Source organism: Pelodiscus sinensis, chromosome 14 (genome assembly GCF_052426305.1).
Source record: "Pelodiscus sinensis isolate ZL-2025 chromosome 14, ASM5242630v1, whole genome shotgun sequence".
NCBI lineage: Eukaryota > Metazoa > Chordata > Testudines > Trionychidae > Pelodiscus > Pelodiscus sinensis.
In genome coordinates, this window is record NC_143065.1 from 29,059,028 (window position 1) to 29,086,387 (window position 27,360).

The 27,360-nt window shown below is 43.6% G+C and overlaps 1 protein-coding gene across 6 annotated transcripts in view; it reads right to left on the bottom strand.

Moving 5' to 3' along the window:
* Positions 1-1,066: 1,066 nt before the first annotated feature.
* Positions 1,067-27,360, bottom strand: part of ARNT2 (aryl hydrocarbon receptor nuclear translocator 2) — a 172,804-nt gene continuing 146,510 nt past the window's right edge. For 3 of the 6 annotated variants that reach the window (XM_075897103.2, XM_075897105.2, XM_075897107.2), the window contains 6 exons: positions 23,869-23,968; positions 20,463-20,489; positions 19,857-19,995; positions 16,207-16,372; positions 9,222-9,358; positions 1,067-6,552 (listed from right to left, as the gene is read on the bottom strand). In XM_075897103.2, the coding sequence (XP_075753218.1) occupies positions 6,454-6,552; positions 9,222-9,358; positions 16,207-16,372; positions 19,857-19,995; positions 20,463-20,489; positions 23,869-23,968 (668 nt within the window). In that variant the 3' untranslated portion in view covers positions 1,067-6,453. The remainder of the gene's footprint in view (positions 6,553-9,221; positions 9,359-16,206; positions 16,373-19,856; positions 19,996-20,462; positions 20,490-23,868; positions 23,969-27,360) is intronic. The other 3 variants (XM_075897104.2, XM_075897106.2, XM_075897109.2) reach the window with 1 other exon arrangement.

Consider the following 27,360-nt stretch of genomic DNA (forward strand, 5'->3'; position numbering starts at 1 on the left):
GTGATCGGTCCCTTGCAATAGAAAGTCCTCTAGGAAGGTTGCAGAGGCTTACAGGAGACATAAACGGGGTAGGCTGAAAAAATGTAGTTAATACACTGCAGTCTCCCGCTTTTTGGTTAATAGTTATGTAAGGAAGACATGCTTCATTTTCTCAATCTAGAATTCTGAAATGTGCTCTTATGCTGAACAATAGGGATCTCATTGTGTAGACGACAATTAATCAGAGGCAGCAAGTGGGGGAAAGGGGCAGAGTGGGAGCCAGTGCCTGGGAGCAGCTAGCTTAAAAGCCAGTTCCCCACGAGCTCGAGATCCACCTGCCCCCCATGTGCTGTTACCTTTGATAGAGAGGCAGCAGTGTGGAGGGTGAGGAGAGTAGGTTGAGCTAATATGCCTGCCCCCCCCTCCTCCCCTGCGTATAGGCTCTTGTGAACCCGCCTGCCACCCACCTTTGCTGCCTCCTACAGAGGCAGCAGAGGGTGGTGAGGACAGGCAGGAGCCAGTGCTGGGGGAAGCCGGCTTAAAAGGTGGGGAAGTGTGTGTGTGTGTGGGGGGGGGGGCTCCAAGCTCCCCACAGAGGCAGCTGCCGACCCCCTATGCACAGGGGCTGTTGCTGGGAATCAGTCTCTGTTCAGGGAGAGCTCAGACCTGCCATAGACAGAGGCTGCTTTGTGGTTGCTTCCTCTGCCCTCTCCCCCCCACCTATGCTGCTGCCTCTGTCTGTGGGGATCTCAGAGCTCTGCGTAGAGGGGCTGCTGCCACCCTGCGCTGCTGCCTCTGATACAGAGGCAGCAGCATGAGGTGCCAGGGGGGTTCCCAGGAGCTGGGCTGGGAGCACTGGCTGCCGCCTCCTGCCGACTATCGAATAGTCGTGTAACCGCTAAAATTTCATGCGGCTACATGACTATTCAGTTACACAATAGCTAACATCCCTGCTGAGCATTACAAAAACTAAAACAAAACAAGATCCGTTTTCTGATTTGAAAGCATGAATGTGAAAGCTCCGGATGTATCAGAGCCTTCTGTTTCTCTCAGCAGCATCTCACAACTGCTTATATAAACCCATGAATTAATAACAGCTCATGACATTTTTATTTTAATGAAATTTAAAAAGGCAGTTATTAGATATACATACACACAACTGATTCTGTAAGTGTTAGTCATAAATATATAACATTCAGAAGTACAAAATACACTTTCTCCACAGCACAATTTCACAGCAATATAAAGAGTTGAGCAGGTAAGTAACCAAGTGCCTATCTTGATAATAGAAGCCAATATTTTGGCATTTGTTATTTTTTAAAAAGTTCATTCATTACTCTAAGCAAGCTGGTTCATAACGATGTAGCTGTCAATGCAGGAAAAGGTGCTCAAGTCTGGAATAGGAGGATAGTGGCCCCATAACCATCATGATGCACCCTTCCTTCCCCCCCCCCCCTTTTCCCACATCTTGAAACACATTCTCCTCTTTCCCTTCCGCCTTCCCAACAGTGACAAGTGGGGCTACAGCGCAATCATCTGTATCCCAAATTGAGCACTGCCATGAAAATGAAAATATCTGACTTAACATTAACCCATTGGATACCTTGCAAACCAACCAATCAAAGAGTAACAGCAATATGACATTGATAAGGCATTAATGATTAAGTGGCGGTATTACTCTCAAGAAAGAGTATGCCTATGTATAAAAATATATGTCATAGCGATTGGGTAAATCCAACACTATATAACACTGTGCGAAAAGTAATTAGGAGTTAAAAAAGGCAGTACTGCAAGAAATATTTACAGTTTCAGACTGGGCTTCAAGAAAAAGAAGGCAACAAAGCTAGTTATGGACACATCTGGTTTAAGTACAGATTGAACCTCTCTAATCTGGCACCCTCGGGACCTGACCAGTGCCAAACCACAGAAGGTTAATACTGTCTAGCATTATCTACCCTTCCACTGCTCAAGGGGTTCTTAGAAGACATTTAGGGGTAAATTAGAGCTAAATAACAGCACAGAACACATAGCTAGGACTGGCGGCTGTAAACAAACTTTATGGGATCATGGGATATTTGGCCACACGCATGGTAAGTGGACATCTGGCTAAGTAAAATCATGCCAGACCATGAATGTTGCCGGATCAGAGAATGCCAGATTAGAGAGCTTCAAACTGTATTATTATAGGCACTGTCAGTAGTGCCTTTAACAAGTTATGCAATACAATCACTCTGGTAAAATACTTAGATCCAGGAAACAGGATTGATTATATGAATTGGTAAGTAAAAAAAAAGGATCCCAGTCTATAATCCTACTTATGGAAGTAACTTGCTCAGCTTGTTACTTGACCATTTGTAGTTTCCTGCACAAATGATTTAACAAAGATAATGCTTCAGTTCTGTATTTCCCACTGTCTTGACAGACATTTCTGTTTGCAACACAACCGATCGGAAAACACAGCTTGGCAGGTAGAAAAAAAAATCTGCATGTAAACTCCGCAAGCTGGCAGCGGAACTGCCACGGGAGTTATGCTGATGGAACACATTAAAAAAAGGACAGTTTTAAATACGCACTTCAGTCGTCATACAGGTATGTTGTTTTATTACCGTCAAGACACAACAAAGAGCATAGCTCCACTTATGCTAAACAGCCTTTGCTGCCACTAGAATTAGAATGAGAATGAGAGAGAGATTTCAAAAGAGTCGGCCAGTAGCACGGAGGCAGCCCCTACTGTACAGAAGCCCTGGGAGCACTAGTGAATGTCTTGGTCTCAGGAATAAGGCTACCAACCATAATGCTCTTTAATAATTCCTTTTTCGCTGGCTTGCTGGAGTGAAGCTGATAGTGATCACCCACATTTGCCCTTCCAACCTAGGGCAATATAAAGATACTGTGGGTGGAATCAGCTGCAGGGGAGCTAAGGAGAATGGAGAAACAGGGAGAAGGCATTGGCTCAGGATATCAGAATATAAACAGGGATATACTGTGGCTCAAAGTGAAGTGGGTGCAAGCCCTCCATTTTTCTAGACTGGCCTTTAATTGACAGTAACTCCCTTTTGTGGTTACAAGGATAAGGAGGGAGGGAGGAGGAGGAAGAAGACGACGACGACAAGAAACACCTTGCACTGATGCCTTGGGCATACTGGCTTCAAACTAGTAATACTGCATCTTTAAAAAATTGACATGCTTGAATTTCTTTTAAAAAAGAACTTTGAACTCTACTAGCAACTACTGATTGACAATCCCTCTTCTACGCATCTACAATATAAAAAGACAGTGATATGTACAGAATCTTTTCTGGGCTGGAAAAAAGTTTTCATAAACACACTATTTTAGACTGAGTTCAGGAACAAAATAAATCATACATATACACAGAGTAAGCTGACAGGTAGACTCCAGTGTAGGAACACCATTTTCCAATCAATTTTTCACTTTACAGAAATCCTAATTTTTAAATTTTAAAAACCGCTGAATGTATCATGTCCAGTCCATTACATAAAGAGAGAAATTGCTAGGCATTCCAGTCTTCCCCCATTGTTAGATTTGTCACAGAATCAGGATCCTTTACTTCTCCTTTTACTATAATTTCCTATCACACAGATTCTCATGTCTCACCTCTCCCACACAGCCATCTGCAGAATACAAGCATCTTTTATGAGGTCAGTGAATTCAACTCATGCTCACTACAGGGAGCAGAGCTTTTCTAGTCTAACTCACTGATCAGTTCTTTGTCCATGCACTCTGTGTGATGAGAATGAAGGGCAGCAGGGGCTGCATCAAGAGAATCAGTATCAAGGTATTAAAATAAATAGTTTAAGTGCATTGAGTAATTTCGTGACACCTTGGAGACTAACAAAAATATATAGCATTATGACCTTTTGTGGGCAAAACCCACTTCATCAGATGATGAGCTAGAGAGGAACAACAGAAACCAATTTATTTATAACAGAATAAAAAGGTATCTGTCAATCATAGGACCAGTGCTAATGAGGCTAATTAAGTGGGCTGGAAGTGTTCCATACTTAGCTTTTGATGTAACAATGAGATGTTAAAGGCAGGGGGAAACTGGCTTCATAATGCAACATCCAGTTAATGTCTTTGTTCAAGCCCAGGGAAACGATGTCAAATTTTCAGATGAATACCAATTTATTAGTATCTAAGGTGCCACAGGTCTACTCATTGTTTTTAAAGTTACCAACTAACATGGCTGCCCCTCTGAGACAATTTAAGTGCACTGTCTCCTCAGCTAACTGAGGATTCCTTTCATTCCCTAGGGCAAGAGAAGAAGTGCCCATTTTTAAAACAGGATGACTCTGCTGAGGAAAGTACAGCCCAGAGATCTGAGGCCTCTGCAGTTCTTTATCTAGTTCAGAAATAGATTCAGTTTTTATTAAACAACACAACTGAAAACACATACATAAAACACCCCTCCAATGGCACAAAGTGCAGGGGACTGGCCCTAGAGATTAAAGAGACAAATGGTCGGAAAGCCTCAGAGGACTACTTACTCAGCTATGTGACATGCAAGGAAGCAGGACAGGGTGGGGAAAGCCCCAGTCACATGACTGAGGTTGGGAGCAGGGTCTCAGTGGCCTGCTATCTTTGGCCTGACAGACTGTGGAAGTCTCTCTGGATGAGACCCACATGATCAGAGCTCGCCACATGACGACATGGACTCTTGTCCATGGCAACATCCACCCAACGAACCGCCATGATTACCTATGCAAGTTAATGCTGACAAAAGGGACTGTTGTATGACAATTGTCCTCCCTGCTGGAAGACACCTCCGAGTTCAGAAGTAGCTTCAAGTAGCCAGGCAAAGGCAGTATGTGGGCTAGTAATGTGTGGAGACACCGGGCCTCTGAGTGGATGGCCTTAGTTTCCTGTCGATGTCCAGAGATCTGTGAGGATCCCAGAGCATCTACCAATTTAGGCAGCTGAATCCTCCTCCCCTTCTCCAAGGGGACTGGATTGCAACCTTCAAAGGATTTAAAAGAAGCTTAGTTTCTTGTCCATGGGTGATTCTCCCTCCCACAGCAGGGATTACCTGGCCATAAATATTCATTTTACATCTGCTCTCTAATCCAACCAATCATGTGAGAACGTAAACAGAATTTCTAGACATTTCTGACGGATCGACCAGGCAGCAAGACTCAGATCCATGGAAACGCTTGCACCATGATGGATGGCCTGAGTCTCCCAAATGCCCAGTGATGTGAAACCCTGAAACGGTGGGTTTAAAACAAAAGCAGGCGAATACTCAGCAGTTTAGCATGCATGCGAAAATTCAGGTTAACTCCACTCTGTTTTTGGCAGGCAGTGGCTTGACCGATTGGTTCCTATCACAAATTAGTTGTAATCACCCTGTTTGGCTCATGAAACAAACTAGCTCACTGCTCTCAGTAAATAAGCTTAGATGACTCTGTTGTAACAGGGCATCTCTTAACTGTTAAAAGGTAATGTTGCACAGGATATAAAAAAGGCATTCATAGAAAGGAAATGCTACTGGTGCTGAAACAATATTCTTGATATGCTATGCAGTAATTTTTATAAAAAGGATCTGTTGGGGGAATGCAATAGTAGAAGGCAAAAAATAAAATAAAACCAGGTAATGAGAAAATTATAGAAATATAGGCCTCACTCAATAAAAACAGTAACAGCTTGTGTAAGTAAATATATGGCATAAATCAGACTTACCAAAATCAACCAATTAGTGTTATTTCTAAGTAAAGTGATGCAGAATCCTGCAATATCTAAGTTCTGCAATATCTTGTCACCTCTTTCAGTATACAGTCTGAAATGGACCCTTTTTACATGTAAAAAAAAACTCCTACCAATACAGGAAATCACATTATACAGCACAAGATATACATACAGTACTAAAATGTACACATATTCAAGTTTGAGTTAAGAGAGGGAAAAAGGTGCTGAATCTTCTGGTCAGAGAGGACTACTTTATGTTGTGTAATCTCACATTCAAACTGACCTAAAAAATCTCAAGAATCAAAGAAATCAGAATACTAAGTCTGTTCTCAGAAATTTAACATTAAAGCAAGGCTTTGAAACAGAACTACAGACCAATAACTGAACGTTTCCTTACATGTTTTCTTTGTTAGTCTTTGTTACTTCATTATCTATTTAAAATTTACCATTTAAAAGGGAGCATTAGGAATTGTTCACATTCAAATATTTAGGACTCAGATTTTTCACAATCAAGTAAAGTTCTTCATCTCTGAGGGTGGTGGCAAGAAAATACAAAATGGTTCTGTCAGTGACCACCACCAAGTGGTGTAACTTCTTCCTCAGTACTCACACACTGGAAGAAGAGAGAGCAAACTCCTGTATCACTATCTGAAGCATGAGCAACATGACTTCTTGTTAGTAGATTCTATGGTAAAGCAACACAAAAAAGCAGAGCCAAAAATACACTGAAATGGTTTTGTTGAACTTCATTTCACTTTTCTGCTTCGTAAATTATTCAGAAAATGGTGGAAACATGCCCAGATCAGCAAAATCTTCAATGTTGTAATTGCCAGTGCCCTGTGTTGGATCCCCTGGCATAGGCAGCATGTCCTGCATAAGGAAAATCAAAGTGAAGTGTTACTTTATAGCATGCTATCCAGGCACAAATGTGGGTTTTTTTTAAATCATTTTTAAACTTAACACCAGAAAAGGCCAAAGACCAGAAAAAGAAGGTGAAATTCATCCGAGCAGAGGGCTAGCCTCCACGTTTGTGGAGGATCTACTTCCTTCTGAACAGCGTTCTGTAAACAGTGCCTACGTTTACTCTGACTGCACCTCCGCTGAAGAATGCTGCAGGTTTTCCTCCAGGTCAGCGAGCAGCCATGTACTTCAGAAAAGGGAGTGGTCCAGCAACCATTTCTCTGGTGTAAGTGGAGTTCAAGGTAACTGTTCCCAAATCTCCTGAGTTATGTGAAGTCCATGCAAGAGTCTTTGGGTATGTCTACACTACCCTCCTAGTTCAAACTAGGAGGGTAATGTTGGCATACCGCACTTGCAAATGAAGCCCGGGATTTGAATTTCCCGGGCTTCATTTGAATAAGCGGGGCGCCGCCATTTTTAAAACCCCGCTCGTTCGAACCCCGTGCAGAGCGGCTACACGGAGCACGAACTAGGTAGTTCGAACTAGGCTTCCTAGTTCCAACTACCGTTACTCCTCGTGGAATCCCTTTGAAGTAGGAATAAGAGATCCTCCGGAAAAGGGCTTTTTTCCGGAGGATCGGGGCCAGTGTAGACGCTCTTTTCCGGCTTTTCTAAAAGCCGGAAAATAGCGGCGGACATTTTTATTTAAATGCCGCGGGGGATATTTAAATCCCCCGCGGATTTCCCTATTACGACCTGTCAAATTAGCATGCCCCTTTCGAAAAAGGGGCCAGTGTAGACGTAGCCTTAGAGAGTACTGAACCTCCTTTTCCCAGTCAGGAACAAAGCCAGGGAAGAGGAATCCCTTCTGGAAAATGGTCGTGCTATCCTTTCAGCTCTTAGAATAACAAGCTCTGGCAGAACTTGGTTTTGCAGTAGGAGAAGGAGCATGATACAGGTTGGACCTCCCTAGTCCAGCACTCTTGGGACTCAATCAGTCCTGAAGGAGGAAGTTTGACAGACCATGCGAGGCCACCTCTTCTGCTGACAGGCTCTCCTGGAATCTGTCAACAAATGGCCAGGCTGCCAACTCCTCAGCTGCTCTTGCCAGCTTGCCAGGGCTCCATGGCCAGCTGCGATCAGCTGGCATTCAGCAGCCCCGAGGCTGCCCTGGGGTGATAGGACTCCGCTGGGGTGGTAGGGTCTCTGGACCAGCAACATCCAGGGTCCTGCCGGATCACAGATGTTGCCAGATAAGAGAGTTCCAGACCAGACAGGTTCAACCTGTAATACGAACCGAAACAACAAGAAATAACAAATAACCTCAAAGCATCTGCTCGAGAGGATGAACTACCCTCATCCAAGAGCACCAAAATGCGGTATCACCCTGGGAAAGGATGTGCTTTAAATCTAACTCGCTGGCCCCTGGAGAGTGGAGATAAATGGGATGGACTAAAGAAGCTCATTTCCCAAGAAGCTTGTTCCCCTAACTTCTGGTCAATGACACAGCTGCAGTTGTATACTAGGGGTGTCATTGTCCACTATAAGCGTAGTCGACTATACGATAATTGATAAACCTAGTTAAACTTAAGCCTGGTTATCAGTTAATCTTGTCGTTTACTCATTCTCCACTTCCCCTCCCCCCCACTGCCTCTGTATCAGGGTGCAGGGAAGCAGAAACTAGTGCTGGGGGGAGCTGGCTTAAAAGCTCGCTTCCCCCAGCACCGTCTCTGCAGTGCCGCCTGCCCCTCCACGTAGCTGCATCCCCCAGCACCATCTCCACTATCTTTCAGAGGCAGCAGTGCAGGGGGGAGGGCAGGGGACGCTGCCGGACCAGCTTCTGTCTGTGGTGGGCCCAGACTCACCACGGACAGAGGCTGTTTCAAAGCAGCCTCCTCCGCCCTCTCCCGCTCCCCTGCTGCAGCCTCTGTCCATGGGGAGCTCAGACCTCTGCAGACAGGGGCTGCTGCTGCCCTACGCTACTGCCTCTGTATCAGAGGTGGCAGCGCAGGGTGGCAGGCAGCCAGTCTGTGAGGGGAGCTGGTTTTTAAACTGGCTTCCCTCATGGACTGGGCCTGCCACCCTGTGTTGCTTTCTCTGAGCACTGAGTGGCAGGGGGCTCCCTGGGAGTGGGGTCAGGAGTGCACTGGCTGCCAGCCTCACCCCCAGGGACTATTGAATAGTTGTGTAACTGCAAAGTTCTGATTCAATTATCCAATATCTAACATCCCTATTGTGTACCTTAAGCCAACCTTCTGAGGCTAGTATAGACCTAGCCTAACCTGGATTTATAGATCTGGATCAGGGTATGAGGAGGAAATTCTAGCCAGGACTATCTACCTACTGGTTTCTCCCTAAAATGCATAGCTCCTTTGCCGAGGAAGCAGGGGGGAGGAGAAAACATTTCAAACCACAGTGCTTATGCTCTGGCAGAAAAAAATGCTTTGAATTCTATCAAAGACTTTCCTCATCCCAGATAACATCCCTATAAGCCCCAGGGTAGCACATCTCATACTGACAGATACTGCTTGTCATGTAGACTGTTTCCACGCTGGCTCAGGTGACTAAGATTGTTGTTTAAGACAACTTTGACTTTCTTATGACAACTGTAGACACAAGGAAACTGTGTTTCTACTCACTTGGAAGACTTCAGTCTGACTGGGCTGCTGGTGAGAATGCTGGTCACTGCTTTGCTGATTATGATGCTGGCTTTGCCATTGGGACCACACCTCCGAAGGTCTCCCTTGGAATTGTCCACTGCTTTGGCCACTCTCAGCTGAAAGATTCAGATTTACACAGACAGTTGCTTTAAAAGTCACATGGATGTTTTCTGAGACTTTTTTGAAGAGCTTTGATGTTCAGAAGTAAATTTTATAGCACAGATACTCAGCAAGGAGTATGGTGGGAATGTAGCCAAGGGGTTTTGACACTGATCTCAAGGGCACAAGACAGGGACCAAAGAGAGTGGATTACTCTGGCTGTACCCACCCAACAGGGACAACGTGCTGACTATAGTAGAGCACAAAGTAAAATACAGAAGAGTGCAATGAAACCTAACCTGGGCTTGCCAGGTTTTTCCTCAGTCCTGCCTCTCTTTAGTAACGAGAATAAGTACCTGCCACTTCACATAAAAACAGAATGACAAGACAGGCATTTGAATGCACTTCCTCTTTAATAAACTCTTGGATCAAAAGTGGAACCAGGAGGAGTACTGCTAATGATGAATTATACAATTCAAATTTTGAAAAGGCAGCATGTCAGCACGCCACGTACATGTTGTTCCATGACCTTTTAAATAGTAAGATAAACAGGCGCTCATCTTATTTAGAAGTCGTGTATTTAGAAAAACATTATTTTGACCTCCATTATTATAGGGGTAAAGCAGCTATTTAATTCATGCAGCTCCAGTCTTGGAATTGTAAACCTTGTTTCACGAGGCATAAAGGGATCAGTCGGCAAAGGCTTCCCCAGCCGACAGACCCACATCTAGACTGCCGTGCTGTGTCGGATCAGCTTATTGTCGGCACAGCGTGGCGGCCATATGTATTTTAATGAAGAGGGATTATTTAAATCCCCGCTTCTTTTGACTATGCCGAATAAACTAATTTACATGGCTCCGTCGACGGAGCCATGTAGTTTAGACACACCCAAAGTCTACGTCTACATTGGCCCCTTTTCCGGAAGGGGCATGTTAATTTCACGAGTCGTAATAGGGAAATCCGCGGGGGATTTAAATATCCCCTGCGGCATTTAAGTAAAAATGTCCGCCGCTTTTTTCCGGCCTTTAGAAAAGCCGGAAAAGAGCGTCTACACTGGCCCCGATCCTCCGGAAAAAGCGCCCTTTTCCGGAGGATCTTATTCCTACTTTGAAGTAGGAATAAGATCCTCCGGAAAAGGGCACTTTTTCCGGAGGATCGGGGCCAGTGTAGACGCTCTTTTCTAAAAGCCGGAGGCCAGTGTAGACGGCTTTTCTAAAAGCCAGAAAAAAGCGGCGGACATTTTTACTTAAATGCCGCGGGGGATATTTAAATCCCCCGCGGATTTCCCTATTACGACTCGTGAAATTAACATGCCCCTTCCGGAAAAGGGGCCAATGTAGACGAGCCCAAAGAGTGCTAGTTCATTTGGGTTTTGAAGGAATAAAGAGGTTTAATGTTAAGACGACCAATGTTGTCATAATGACCTTTTCAGGATTATGGACCTGGTTCTTAAACTGATACCACATACTTCATTTGTCAGCTATTTTACCTACCCTTTTTATAAGTACAGACCAGCAAACCCAGAGATATCTGAGGATATCCGCATCCATGGATACAGATGCAGATATCCATGGCTCATTTTTGCAGATACAGAGAATTTTTGTATCTGCACAGAGCTCTATTTAGGAGTATATTCATAGATTATGTTTATCAACTGAAGTCAATTGGATTTCTCTTTATACTTTGGTAGGCAAATTTTGCCCTAAATACATAAAATATAATCCAATAGTTTTCCTTCTGTTGGAACCAAAAAACTGGCTATTTGTAAAGCCCTCGTTCCAAGATTTATATGTTCTATAATATTTTGGATAGCTTTTGGCTGCTGCTGCCAAGCCAGGAAATGGAAAATTAAACTTCTTCGCTAGATATACAACCGTGTTTGTGGTTGGCTGGCTCTTTTACAGCACAATACAGCATCATTGCTTTCCTTAAGCTCAGATGGGAGAGGGAAGGTGCATCTCCTGTGAATTGCTCAGGAAGCAATATAGGTATTGATTTTCAGTAGTGGGTGCTGCATGTCTTGTTTTGGGAACTAAAAATGTTTCTAGCAAACCTGAAAACCATTTCCCTTTGATAGGTTCTGTTTTTGCCTTTTTTCCTTCAGACACTCAAATCGAAAATTTGGGGGTCACTGGTAGATCAGGACCAGGCAGGTCATAACCACAGGCCAACTTCCTAGCCATTAGCACAGAACCATACAATTCTGCATGCCATGTTGCATTATATGCCCTACAACCAGAAACCAAAATTTCCACACAGAAAAATGTACGGGATTGCAAAGGGAAGTAGCCAAAATGCCTGACTTCACAGTTTGTCATTGCTCCACAAGGTGCAAAGTCACAAATGCCTCCACCCTGACTCCGATCTCTCTCTACTGCCAGCTATGAAATCTGGTATGAACGGTAAGCCGTTTCCCAGAAGACCGATGAATTGCAATGGCATGCTTCTGTCACATCTGGGCTGAGAATTACCACTGCTCCCCTGCTGACAAATAATTCAGCTGACTCAAAAATCCTGCAGCCGCACTATTGGTCACAACAAAATTCACTGACGTTACCCCTTAAAGGAAAGCTGCATCAGTTTTGCTCAATAGGATGTGCTAACATTTACGCAGTGAGATAAATGAGCCTATTGTTCAGCAAGACAGAGGTTACCAGCAGTTTCAGGCTGCTCCTTTCAGTAATAAATGGATTTATTAATAGATTTCAAACTGATGTAGATCAGGAAATATTTCCCACCAAATGAATAGGTCCTTGCCAATGTTCCCATTTACGTGTGGAATAAATTTTGTTATGTGCACCAAGACACGTGCAGATGCACACCACCAGTAGATATACATGCAGCCAGCTGTGCGGCATTTGAAACTCTCTAGGATGGCCTTCCAAGTGTTCAACTTACAGGGAACACCGGTCCTTGCTAAGAAGTCTGGGCCCCCAGTGCAAGCTCTCTAAAAAACAAATGTATCAATTCTAACAGAAACGGTGGCATGATTAACTTAACAGGAAGTCATTCATTTTGATGTACACATCCCCCTGTACTGCTGTTGAATCCAGCAAGGCAGCATAATGCAAGTGCATGAGGCCTAAAGAGTGAAAAGGGCTTGAATTTCATTCATAAAGGTTCATAAATTTCATTCATAAAGGTTAAGTGAAAAGTGAAGGTGAACAAATTAGCATTAAAAGCAAAAATAAAAATGAGTGTTTTAACTTTCTACCTGTGGTAATGATAATAACCTATGTAAGGGGAAGCTAAGGGTTTCAAATATTAAGTTCAATGGAATATGAGGATTTTTTTTATTTTGTTCCTCAAACAATGAGAAAACAGTGCTAGAGAAATTGGACAGAATTTGCTTTAAACTTTAGTGGCTTGATCCTAAGCTCACGTAAATCAGTGGACAGATCCTTTCACTGACTTCAGTAGGCTTTGCATCAACTCCTTGTGTAAATAAGATACTACGGTCAATGTGTCATTTTAAATCTTTTGCTTAGTGTGTATATAAAAGCTTATATGACTTTGGCCAAGAATAGCTGAGTTCTCTTTCTTCACCTTTAGTTCCTGGCAGCCTACCTCACACTTCTGCAGCTGATTCACTGACTGCTCTGAACTACGAGCATGTTGTGCTGGATTTAGGAATGTTGCTGTTTTGTTTGTTGGCTGTGGTATTCCTTAACCCAGGACTCAATAGCCATCAGAATTTTATATTCTAATTTCCACTGCATGCATTCTTGTAGGCAATTGCTATCAAGGCCACTATTTTAGAAGGTGCATGTATAGAAAGGAATAGGGAAATGTTCTTGTTTCATTATTTTTAGTCTCATTTCACTTATTGATTTTTTTCCTGTTAAAGTGCTCCCTCAGGAACAGCTCATACTTGCATGCTTACTGAAGAGAATGAATAGCACAGTTATCCTTAATTATGCTACTTAACTATGTATGCTGTAATGTAAGCAGCTGTGGAATTTCACACACTTCAGGAATGATCATGAGGCTCACATGTGAAGGCTTCCAGCCACTAGTAAGTACCTATATAACATCAGGGTTGAACCCCTGAACCTTGTGAAGGAGACTGCACAACACTGCTGGATAACTCTCTGAAATATCAAAAAGTTGATTTTGCTGTGCTGCTGAGCAGTTCTAAACACTCCTAATGTTTTTCATGCTGTCCAAGTGTATGGGCACCAGTCTTTCCAAAGACACTACTCAGGTTACTCATGTTCCTGAAGGAGCATGTACAATGTGCACCTGGATTTTTTCCGATTTAATTTTCTTTTTACAAAGTATAAAAACATGTGAGGCCTCAGATTACTAGCATGGATGATTACTGGCGGCAGTACCATCTTAAGTTTACAGACACAGGGCCGTATAGGCATTTTATAACAGACGGCATATTGCACAACAGCATAGAGAGTTTTGAGATAGCATTGGCATTACAAGTCGCACCTCTATAAACTGGAACTCTCTGGTCCAGCAACATTTGTGGACCATGGATGTTCCAGGATCAGAGTCTCCCTCCTGTGGGGGGCCAGGGCCACACAGCATGATGGGAGGAGGACTTGCAGCGCAGCTGGGCAGCAGGAGAGGGGGAATTCATCTGAGCAGTGGAGGGAGCCAAAAGGCCAACTGGGAGGGGCAGAGCAGGGAGGCCACAAATGATCTCCTCTGGTGCAGCAAAATCCCTCTTTCAGGACCTAAGTCAGGTCCTGAGGGTGCTGGAAAAGGGAGGACCAACCTGTAATAGTTTTACTCATTCTTTTTGTATTTGTTTTTAAATGTAACGACTCCAATTCTGCCTTCCATCTGTGTCATACAACTCCACTGACTGTATATAGCCATAACTGTGGTAGTTGGCTGAATGTACAAGAAAGTGCTTCTAATCCTCCATGGACTGGATCATACCATTATAATAAAAAAGAATCAAACTGCAACAGGTACCGAGATGGGCTAGTAGGATGATCAGGGGATTGGAATGTCTCATGATATGAGACTAACGAAGCTGGGCTTGTTTTACCTAGCAAAACGAAGGCTGAGAGGGGATCTAATTGCTCTCTATAAATACACCAGACTAAGCACCAGGCAGGGGCAAGAGCTATCAAAGCTAAACAACAATGTTGGCATGAAAACAGAGAGATCTACACTGGCCAAAAGTGAATTCTGGTAGAAATTAGAGGGTTAATAACCATCAGAGTAGTGAGATTCTGGGACCATCTCCCAACAGGAAAGTGGGGGCAAGAAACCTACCTGGTTTTAAAATGGAGTTTGATCAGTTTATGAATGGGTTACATATACGGATGTAAGCAACTAGTCAAATTGCTACTCAACTAGTTGCTTGCCCCCTCCCCGCTGTCTGAGGCACCAAGGGGAAGGGAGCAAGAGCCAGTGCTGGGGGGAGCCTAAAAGGTGGCTCCCCCCAGCACCATCTCTGCGGGGGAAGGGAGGAGGGGAGGCAGAAGCGCAGCGGGGGAAAAAGACACGAGCAGGGATCGCGAGCAGGACTGCTGTGCCTTTCCCTTTGAAATGTACAAGATCCATGGGCGACTCTTGTATGTTTCAAAGGCAGGGGCGCAGCGGGATAGCCAGTGCTCCCCTTATTGACTAATTGATGGAAATTCCATCGACTACTCGATTAGCTGATTAACTGAAATTTAACATCCCTAGTTACGTGATGCAGTGGCCTGTCAGGGTAGGGGCTAGGCATGATGACTGAGGAGACTGCTTTCAGTTCTAAATTAGTAATTAAAACAACAAAAAATTGTGATTGAAATAGGGAAGCATACAAGAAAAGCAATCAAGTAAGCAATAAACAAAGGGTACAAGTCCTTTCCACACATTCGACACTAGCTCATCTTCTGGACCAAATCCCATTTTTTTTAATTGCATAAATATTTCTGTTTTAAGTAATCAATGCCTATCTGATGATGAAGATATAATCCTGCCCGGGCAGAATTAGAGGTGTCCTTCCTATATCTGTTCTCTTATATACACTCCAAAGACATGGTTTTATCTTAGCACATGAACAGATCCCAAAGGGACAACTCTTCATCTGTCTAACTCAGTCCTTACCCAGGCCTTACTCTGGGGAAGGAGGAAAGGGAAGGGGAAGGGAGGAGGGAAAGAAATGTGCTGATTTAATTTGAAAGCTTGAAGCCAGTGGAGTGTTGTCTATGTAAGTAAAAGTAACGAGTAAAGGCATTACTAATCAGTAAAAGGTCAAATCCTATCTCCCATGACAACAAGAAAAGGACTACTGCCATGTTCTACTTTTAGATTGTAGCTGAGAAAATTCACATTCAAAATAAGTAAAATGAATGCGACGTGTTCTGCTAGGAAACACCCAGCTGTTCACAAAGGGAATTTCTTAAACTCACAGTATGACTAGCACAAGTCATTGTCTGCAAGCGACAGAGAGGGGGCGATGGAGTTATCTGTACTGAATGAGAAGCAATTAAGTATCCTGGGAGAGGGGCGGTGTCATGGCAGCGATGGGACACAATTTCACATACTAAGAGCAGTTTAAAGAGTTACAGTTCTCTGGTCTGTGCCATTTTGGACCTTTTGTGAGTCAGAGTAGAGCAGAGCTGTGCCACCCAAAAGGAAGTCTGGGAGGGATTTTACGTCAGGAAGGGAGTTCAGTGCATCCTTTAGGATGCTGGAGGTGGAGCACTTGTCTCAGTCTATTGTGCCAAGTAAGAGGAAGCAAAGTTTCTTACCTTTTGCCCTCCCGGCAAACTGTACACACCCACATAAAGGCCAGAGATAATCTTGCCCTTGGCATACAGAACAGAATAGAAGAGCTGATCCACTGATTTAAAATACAGTTACATTTCACTTTTATGTTCGCTGGTGAGATACAGAATCCAAAACCTACCAAACCCTGCACCTCTGTTTGCTAGGTTCGAGTATGCATTTCCACTTGGGGACGACGTGGCTGGGCTAGAGAGAGGGCTGTAGGATGATGGATCAGCTGGATAGGTATGACTGGTTCCGATTCCAAAGGGTGAAGATTGGGCCTTGCCAGATTGTGATGGGATTTGCTATGGGGTGGGTGGGAGAAGAAAAAGAAATTAGTTGTATTGCTGGCATAGCAGTGTAGCAAGTTTTAACAGTGTAAAAATCAATTGTTAAATAAACATTGCAGATGAGATTAGGTGTATTATCCCTAGCTCCACCATATTCAATTTCCATCAGTGTGGATTTATGACTATTTATGGCGGTTAAGTTCAATGAAAGCAACAGATTGTAACTGAAAATATAACATGATTATTAATATTCTCTGTGCATTTAGAAAGAGAATCACTATTGTTTGTTACAAGCTGTAACCCAGGGCTACTCAACTTTCGAAGCCCCAGAGGCCACAATGATACCCATAACACGTGCTGAGGGCCACAACTTAAGTGTGGTTGCATATATATATACAAATAGCTTCTTTCACACAGACAGGCATGAATACAAAGATTAAGGTAAGACTGCACAACACACAGGCCCCATTTCAGTCAGTTCTGCTGATATTAATAAAATGCAATATTTTCACCTGTATGACAGCACTTTTAATGAGCAATGACAATCTAGGAATTTAACTACTAAAACACATATCAACAGAAGACCATTATATTGACTAATTTTTGTTTTGGCTTCACAATTTTAACAAATCAAACTAAAACTGTCAGTACACTATTTACTGAAATATAAGTACAATCAATGTGAAGTTAAAGGCAGGTGAGAAGTAGCATGGCTAGAAAAGGAACCCAGGAATCCTGCTTCCCCGAATCCCCTTTTTCCCCCTGCTCGCCCCACAAAGCACCAGCTCTCGCAGTCCTCACAGAACAGAGACTGGAACCCCCAAATCTAAGCAACAGACCACTGCCCACCTACAGGAAAGGAAAGAATCCAGAAGTTTTAACGCCCAGTTCCCAGCTCTTACCCAATGCATCTACCCTGCCCCGAGAGCCAGGCACCCTCCAGCCTCCCAGCTCCAACTCAATGCCCTTCCCCTCCCCTAGAGCCAGGTACCACCCAACCCCCTGTTCTAACACAATGCCCTTTCCCTCCCGCAGAGCAGGGGACATAAATCTAGCGGGGCAGAGTGTAATGCCCTGGATCTCACTGGAACCACACGCTTTTCCCTCCAGGTGCTGGGGCCCGTGCACAGAGCAGCTGTGAATGGTCCGGGTGTGCCACTCCGAATATTTTACTGAAGGCACATGCTGCTGTCCCCTCCCCAATCCTCTTTGCAGGGCAAAAAATCCCAGACATATTTTGTCTTTTAAAAAACCCGTCTGGATGGCGATTTAATGTGTGGGAAAAAAAGGACATGTCCGGGAAAAACTGGACATATGGTTACCCTACCAAGCCCCAGTGCAGACCTCTCACCCTGGCCTCGCTCAGCCACTGCCTTGCCATGTTTCTTGCTGCCCAGCTCTGTCACTGTCTTGCCACGTGCCCCGCTGTCCAGATCCCCCATTGCCTCTTGCTGTCCCCAGCAGCTCCTGCGCACGTGCCGACGTGGCCTGGCTCAGTGCGGTGCTGCATGGCTCCACTCATGGGGAGGCGCTGCCACGGTGGCTAATGCAGCAGGCATGCTCTGCCGCCACCTCTTGCTGCCCCCGGCCGGCCGGCCTCTCCTGCGCATGAGGCCCGGCTCAATGTAGCGCTGTGAGGGATGGCAGGAGACAAATCGCTTGATCATTGTCTTCGGTCCACCCTCTCTGGAGCACCTAGTGCTGGCCACTGTCGGTAGACAGGCTACTGGGCTAGATGGACCTTTGGTCTGACCCAGTACGGCCGTTCTTATGCTCACCACTACTATCTCAGGGAAAATTAACCAAACTCTGCTTATAGGGAGTGGTTCAGTTCCGTCAAGAATCACCCTTTACACATCTATAATGACTTCCAAGGATCTCAAAGCATGTTACGTATCATTAAATAGTACAACACCCCTCTGAGATAGATAGAATGAGACAAGAAGCGAATAACCAAGTAACAAAACACATCAGGAAATAGTGCCAGTAAAAGAGACCACTTACCAACAAAGCATTTCTTTCCCCCCTATCAACTAGCCCAGCAGCTCTACAGAAGACTGGTTTAAACAAGTTCTGCTGTTTGAAATTAAAAGTCACATCTCTAGACAAATTTAATGATGTGCATCTTATAGGCAATCAATGAACTCAAGTACAGCAATGGTCTTGGGCAAAAGAGGGGGAGGGAGGAATAGATCCCAACAAGCAAACAACATGATGAAAATGCAAGTCTTCAGTTTAGTTCCTAGCTAAGTAGTAACTTAGCTTTGAAGGTTCCTACAATGATGATGACAACAGGATAGGACATTTCTGTAAGGTTTTTTTTTTTTTTTAAATAGATGGTAAAATACATTCTGAGTTTCCTAAATTTGTACTCTGGTTATTAAGACTTGACCAGAGATGATGTCTTAGGTTAAGAGGAGATGTCACATTTTTTATCAGTAATAATTAATGGCCTTGCTATACTGTGTATAAACAAAAATATGTCAAAATATTATTTCAATTTGATGTCTTTAGCATACAGAATAGATATAACACAATAACTGATGTTAACTGAGGACTGGTCAGTAAATATGTGAAACTAGCAGACAAATATGGAAATATTTAAGCTGCTGGTAAAATGATTGACTGCACACCTTAACGTGCCTTTACAGATTATGTAAGAAAACTGAATGCAAGCAATTATTTTTAAAATAGTATTCATGATGGATTTATTTGAAGAAGGTTAAAACAAGAACTTTTAGGGACTGGGTTGTTACTTAGTCCTTAACATGCTGGCTTCTCTCTAGACATTTCATTGTACTGAGACTGACATTTGAATACTATCATAGTAGAATCTGGACATACCATCTGGGAGGCTCCCAGTCTGGGTAAACAGGCTCTTGTTAGCTCCACTTGAGGTGGAATGGTAAAAACAGCAGTGTTGTCTTTGTGGTTCAGGTGGCAGCTCTGGCTCACTAGCCCACCTGGGCCCTGGACCTGAGCTCAGGTGATTAGCCTCAGATTTTGAGGTGCAACATCTACACTACTATTTTTAGTGTGCTAGATCCAGCAAAGATAGCATGAGTCTGCCTACCTGGGAGGCTTGCTCCCAAACTGCAGTGTAGACATACCCATTTTTAGGCCTCTGACTAACAAAAACATAATGCACAACTTAAATATGCATGGTCCTGTTGATATCACTTAAACCACACATTTATACAAGCCTTAAAACTGGATTTTTGTGAGGGTCGTGTATCTAAACAAACATAACAAAATATTTGCCCAAATAACCTTATTTTTCCTTTAGAATTATGCAAAGAAGAATTCAACCTTGAGCTTTTCTATTTTGAGCAGATGAATCAGAAACAGAGGAATTTTTTTTTTAAAGAATAATGAAATGAACACAAAAGGTACATTCTACCAGATTTTAAGCTAGGAAGTTTGATTTGTTCTTTTTTCAAAATCTATAGGTGTAGCAAATCATTAGAATGCCACTAAAACCCCTTAATTAAACACACACCTGTCCTGGAAATGGTGGGCGACTCCCCGTCCAGGCAACTTGACCCTGATTTAACTGACGAGAGATCTGTGTCAAATTTTGGCCTGTTGAAGAAGAGGACTGGATATCATTTACACCAGGCACGTGTACCACAGATGAGCTGAAGGGGAAAGAACAGAAAGTGACTTGTAGGCAATACTACAATAATTGATGCATAAATTGTATGCCAGATACTGAAATTTTGTTAATTATCCCATTAAGGCGTTTTCCAGATTGTCTGCATAAGGACTAAATGAAAATGACATGTATTCAGTATTAAAACTATAAGGCATTTTGAAATTCTAAGATGTCAGACTGACTATGCAGACAGTGTGCCAAATTCTTCTTAGTTATCCATGCAATCTCATCCAAAGGGCTTGCATTAGTTCAACCAAAGGGATGTGTAATTAAATTATTTTTCATATTGGTTTCGCCCCCAATTCAGGAAAGTAGCTCTCCTCAGGACCACACTTAAGTATGTACTTAACTTTAAACATGTGCTTAAAGTCAGTGGTACTTAAGCACATGCTTAAATGCTGCCCTGAATCGAGGCTTCTGAAATGATGCTGTTCATAAATATTCTTTAACCTGTTTCTTGTCAGTGTTGCATTCTTTCTGTAAAAAGAAGAAAATATGTATTATGTAACAAAGATATATGTTTGATTAGATGCTTTTAATTCTTGTTTCCTTGCATTGGTGCTAAAAGATACTACACAGTTACAAATCGAGGTGAAAAATCAAACAAAGCTATTGTTCTGAGCCCTGGAACAAAAATCAGAAAAATTCAAATAGGAAAAAATAACTCCCAAAAGAATGTGTGTAAAGTTGTGAAATATTTTCCTGATAATGAAATTTATACTCATGAGCATTCCAGTTTACCTTCTGTTTTCCAGTGTTCTTTGTATAGCAATCTTTGGACCTAGTGGATATACTGTCTCTAACACACACATTTTATGTAAATTAAATATACACCCATCAATCCCAATATTTTGTCTGAAAGAACATGTTTCAGTACATATATCATTCTCCTATATGGTCTGCAATTTGTGAGTAATTTGTTGTTGTTACGCTTTCCCAAGGTCAGAAAGGGAGAGCATCTGTAGTAATTTATTATCCTGGACTCTATTCTGAGAATTATTAAATCACTTACAAAAACAAACAGATGGTTGTAATGGATTCACATATGTCTGAATGTTTATGTATCAAACTACAAACTCAATTTTGCTTTTGTGAATGCCATTTTGATTGTAAAACGGTTGTCTTTTTACTTCCATCTTGGACTGGGATTCTAAAAGGTGTTAGCAGAATTCTAAAAATATAGAGCAAGTAATGGCTGTTTCCCATTCACATGCAAGAACCTTAAGACAAGGAGTTAGTTGCAGCCAACAGAATCAGTTCACTTAGACGAGCTGGTAAGGGAATTGAAGTCACTGAGGAAAGTCACCTGATAAACAGGACTGATGCTATCTTAGAGGGGGAGTGAGTGAATGGGGAACAGAACAGAAGCAGAAACAGTCAAGGCTTAGCAACAGAAGAGGAGGATTCCTGAATCCCCAGAAAAGACACTGACCAAATTCCAAAGGGCTCTTGGAGTGGTAGAGAAATCAAGGCATTTGCATGCAGGACTTGTTTTTTTTTTTAGATCTGGAGATCACTTCTGTGATCTCAGGCTTTGTCTACACTACACAGCTTTGTCTACACTACATTACACGGCTGTGTTGACAAAACCATGTCACTAAAAATCAGTGTTCACACTGTTTATCGATTTTGCCGACAAATAACTTCTACTCTCTAACAATGGCATTGGCTCTGTTGGCTGGAAAGCACTCCTGCCGACAAAGCCCTGTTTACACTAGTACTTTCCCGAGCTTTTGTCATTAAGAGTTTTTAGGGGTTTTTTAAGCACTTGTGAACAACAAAAGCTTTGTCGCTGAACTGCCAATGTAGACAAAGCCTCGGTGTAAAGTGTGTGTGTTTAGAATTTCCTTTGCAGAGTCTTTCTTTTACTGTCACAGTCTCTGAAGTAGGAAACAGGAAGCCAGAATGTTCACAGCTTCTGTGGAACTGTAGAAGCATGCAACAGCTATTTGGGAGTTTGGTCCCAGTTTCTGGGCCTAAGCAATTGGATGACTAGGTCCACACTGCCAAGAGAGGTGTCAGGCATGGGACCTGCACCTGGAGTACAAGAGTAGAGGCTCAGAGCCAAGGAGATAGTGCACCACAACTCTGCCGAGCCCCACAAGGCCAAGCACAGGTGGGACGTAAGAAAATAAAAATGGCCATAGTAGGTCAAGACCTATGGACTATCCAGTCCAGTATTCTGTTTTCCAACAGTGGCCAATGCCAGGTGTTTTAGCAGCAGAGAAGCTGACAGCCTCCATAGGCCCATGGGCAAGATGTGTGTGTAGGGGAGGTGGGAGGGAGCCAGCTCCGTTTCCATAAGGGGCGAGGTCTCAGGCACGAAATTCCAGCAGCTCTGGCTGGCACCACTACAGTCCTTTGAATTGCTGAGTCTCTGGGCAGCTGCCCCTTTTGCCCCCTCCCCATCTTTGGTGGGCCTGTTCAGAAAGAATGCACAGCACAGGCAATCAGCAAATGATCCATCCAGTTATCCACTCCCAGCTTCTGACAGATAGAGGTTAGGGACGACCAGAGCATGAGGTTGCATCCTTGATCGTCTTGGCTTGTAGCCATTGATGAACCTATCCCTCCAGGAACGCATCTAATTCTTTTTTCAATCCCTTTACAGCTTTGTCCTTCACAAAATCCCCTGGCAACAAGTTCCACAGATTGTCTGTGTGTTGTTTGAAAAAGTACTTTTGTTTCAAACATGCTGCCTATTCATATTCCTTGTGTTATTTATTCCTTCACATAACAGTAACTTATTCACTTTCTCCACACCATTTGTGATTTTATAGCTCTCATTTCTATTACAAGCTGAAAAGTCCCAGTCTTTGAAATCTCTCCTCATGTGGAATCTGTCTTGTACTCTTCATAATTTTGGTCTCATTCTTTGTACTGTTTCCAATTCTAATGAATCTGTTTTGAGATGTGGTGACCAGAACTGCACCAGGCTGCTATCCTGGATCCAAAGTTAGGTGTCCTGGGGTCGGAACTCATCAAGGATTCTAACAGTGACATTTGCCTTTGTGTCACCAGTTAACGTGGCAGATTACAAGCAAAAATGAAGCTTCAGTTAAATTTCCAGGAGACCAACAAAATAAGAACAACAAGACATGTGAAATGTCAAGATGGCCACTTGCAATTTACATGCTGAAATGCCATATAAGATCTAACTATAGAACATTTGTGATATCATTACCAATTACAAGATCAAGAACACATTGGTTTCTGTAAAATTACACCAAATATTTAATTTCTAATTCATAGGCCTCATAATCAATATATAATGCATTTGAATGGTTGGTCCTTCATTTTCAAAACCTTGCCTTAGTCCTAGGGGAAAACTCAGCTACATGCACACATAGCTTGGGATTTCATTAGAGTTCCTTGCAGTATAGATGCTCAAGACAGTTTCTCTTTGGTCACTTTAAACAGCAGGAGGACAAAGAGGAACAGGATTAGCCTTCAAGAAGATAGCCTTCACTAATGACTAGAGCAGTCAGTGAACAGTCATAAATCTTCTTTACTAAAACAGAGCTAATGATAATAAAATAAACAGATCCACAGTGGCTCTGGAAATCTCAAGACACCACTGTAAAAGCATGTCGATTCTTAAATTTCAAGTATTTGTCAACCCTATTTTACCAGTTAGTAAACTCAAAAATATTTCAAAAATCTACTAGAACACCCAAGTGATACATGTTTGCCTACAGACTAATTCTTCCTGATGAACTTTTTTGTGTGGGAGTCAAGTTGCACAAAGGGGAAAAAAATCACATTGTACCAGACACGTGTTAGCATTACTTGTATTCTGTTTCCACAGAATCAAAATGGAATTCCCTTTCATGTACAGAAGCTCTTGGTACGGTACCTGAAAGCCTTTCCTGAATGTCCTGGCTGGAAGGGGCTCCCCTGAGAGTAGAGCTGTTGGTTTCCTGCTGGAGATGCTGAAGCCATCATTTTTTTATCTGCTGTTAAGAACATTCAAAGAAAATCTCAACAGAGGAGGAAATTAACAGTTGGTTCACCCGACAATAACATGCATACAAACTGCCCGGTATAAGTAACATTCTCCTTTTTAATCCCTTATGCAAGGGTTCTATAGAATGCTGTACGGATGAAACCAATAGGGCTGTATGGAAATTAAACAAGGCCCAAAAGATGCTTCCTATAGAATTTTTAAATCAATGTCTAAGATGTAATAGTGAATTGCGCCTCTGCTGCAGAATGCAATAGGCTGGCTTCAAAATTTTACAACAAGGTAACCATTTCCTATTAATTCTATAGGTGATTGAATTTAATGTTATGGAGGCTACACATCTGCTTTGAGAAGCGACTAGATCCTTCGAGATGCACATAAGGTATTTCTTCGACATTAAAGCTTATTTAGTGTTTGTCTAAGTTTACATAAAATATCTGGTCCTATCTTGCAGAATTAACAAATCTGTAATATCAGTGCCTGGAGGCTATTTCTTGTATGAGACAGCTATTTTTATTATGTTGTTTAACAGGCTTCTAAAGAACAGGCCTTCACAGTTTTTTATAACTGGGTGCACATTTTAGGATAATTTGCCAGTTGTGAGGTAACACAATTACTGGTTTTAATATATTATTACTTATTTGTATTGCTGTAGCACAGGGGCAGGCAAGATCCGACTTGCAGGCTGGATCCCGTCCATCAAGCCTTTTGATCCGGCTTGCTGCCTGCTCCACCAACACCTTGAGGCTACATCTAGACTACAAGCAGATTTTTTGAAAAAGCGAGCCGCTTTTTCGAAAGAGTCTGGATGCTCTCTTTTGAAAAAGCACAGTGTGCATTCAATAGCGCCTTTTTTCAAAAGAGTACTTTCGAAAAAAGGCATTATTCCTCATAAAATGAGGTTTCCCGCAATCAAAAAAACCTGCTGCATTCTTTTGATTTACTGTTGAAAGAACGTGGCTGCAGTCTAGACACAGGAGATGTTTTTTCGAAAAAAGGCTACTTTTTTTTAAAAAACCCTTTAGTCTAGACACACTCTAAGGCAGGCTCTCTGCCAGCTGCAGCCCAAGGTTGATCAAAATCGCTAGTGGCTCCCTCTAGGCACTGTGCACCCCTGGTGGGGGAGGACTTTGCACACTGTGGTGGTGGAGTGGGGAGCAGATTTTACGCCCTGCTTCTGCTCCCAGGCCAACCATTGCAGCTCCCATTGGCCATTTTCCAGCCAATGGGAGCTGCAATGATTGGTCTAGGTGTGGGGCAGTGCACTAAGTCTCCCTCCCCCCATCAGGGGCGTGCAGCCCAGAGTGGCAAATGGAGGGAGTCTCCAGCTGTTTTGAACAGGCTGGGGCTGCAGCAGGCAAGGAGCCTGCTTCAGGGTTCCTGTTGGGCTGGTGGTTGGGAGCAGCCTAAGTTAAGCACCTCCCAGCTAGAGATTGCCTCTGGTACCCCATCCCCTCCCACTCATCAACCCCTCCTATCCCAGGTCACCACCAAATCCTTTGTAGCCCTCGCCTGAGGTCACAATCCCCCTCCCAGACTTTGCACCTTCTCTGACACCCCTTCCCCAGGCCAGAATCCTCTCCCGCACCCCAATACCCCCCAACCCTGCACTTTGTTCCACTGCCCCAGGTCACCACCCAAATCCTCTGCATCCCTCCTCCCTCAGATCACATCTCCCTCCTAGATCCTACACCACCTCCCACACTGCTTCCCCAGGTCAAAATCCACTCCTGCACCCATACCCCTCCCAGACCCTGAACCCCAATCCCCTGCCCCAGGTCACAACCCCCTCTTCACCCAAATTTCCTCTCAATTGCCACACTCTCTTCTGGACCTCAAATCTCCTACCCCAAGCTCCCTTCTGCACCCACCCTCTGTCCCATTTCTGCACCCCCGCCATAGAAAAGTGGCCACTTTATCAAAATCTAGGAGTGCCCCCACTATCAAAAATTACTGTCAACCCCTGCACTGTACTGCTCTGTATTCAGCACTGTACAAAACAGAATAAAAAGCTGTATCTTCCCCAATCTACTCCCCTCAGCAGCAGGAATTATAGTCCTGGTTCTTCCACACATTGTGGTGTAATTTGGCTCTTAAATCAGACTGACCTGCAGCCACTTAAACACACATTAAACCCACTGTACGCAATAAGAATTTTTGTCTCTGTGAGGTCTGCAGGTCAGATTCGGAAGCAGTAATTTAAGGCAAAACTGTCTTTCAGGGACACCTTTTAGCCCTTTTTACTCTGACAACAAACTGCTTTGAGGAGGCCAAGAACTAGATAGGGTTCCAATGGAATGGAATCGCTGGGACCCAGGGTAGTTGCCCTTTTGAATTTGTATTTTGCTAACGATCTCGGCTGGTAGTTTGAGAAGGAATGGCCGGTCTCTGTTCTGAGAATCCACTCAGAGATCTGAAAATCACAGACACTGTGTACTATAAAATTCCCTCCCCCCTCCTTCGATTCTGCAACTACAATTGCCAAAGCTTCTGGCAACCCTCCATTCCCCTTTAACAATGTAAAGGCCCTGCTCCACCTTTCCTCCTTCACCTCCTCCCTATCCTCCCTCATCACCTTCAAGTGCAGAAAGATGCTGACCTCTTCCTGGCACAGCACTATAAACCTGGCATGCCCCTCCTTTTCCCTTGACTTCACTTGATCCTCTCCTGGTGATCTTCCCCTCCCTAAAGTAGAGATGTAAAAGGTTAACTGGTTGTCCTGTAAGCTTTGGCTTACCAGAATGCTTACTTTGTAACCGGATCACCGTGGAGCCAGTTGGCAGGAACCCGACAAGGTCTCTGCAGCGGCCCCAGCTCCAACCCCATCTGCCAGCAGCAGCCCCAGCTCCTGGCAGCAGTGTTGACTCTTAGCTGTGCTGCAGCCCCAGCCTCGGCTTTCAGACCTAGCTCCTTGCCATGCCACTGCAGCCCTGGCCTTAGTGGCCCTAGATTCTGACATGCCTGCTTGAAGCAACAAGACCTGCCCACATCCATGGTTAACCAGTTAACCAATATAATTTGAATAGTTTAACCAATTAGCTGTTTTGATTATCCTCCCCCCTGCACCTCCATTCAGAAAGAGTGGGTCAGATCCCTGGATGTGCTGCTGTACCCCACACAGCTCCTGGGTGTGGTGGATTGTCCTATCTACTGGTACCCAGACCACTTGCTGAGAGAATAAGGAGTCTGCTCTCCAGCCTTAGCTCTTAGCACATGTAGTAGAGGCTCATGCACTTCAGTTCCATAGACCCGAGGTTCAATTCTGCCCACAGACAACCAGGGTCTATCAGCAGTTACCCTGCAGTAGCTGGGCAATATGAAGCTGTTCTAGATCCTTAGCACTGGCTGACCTTTCATGGATTCCTGAACCGAAGGGTGTCACAG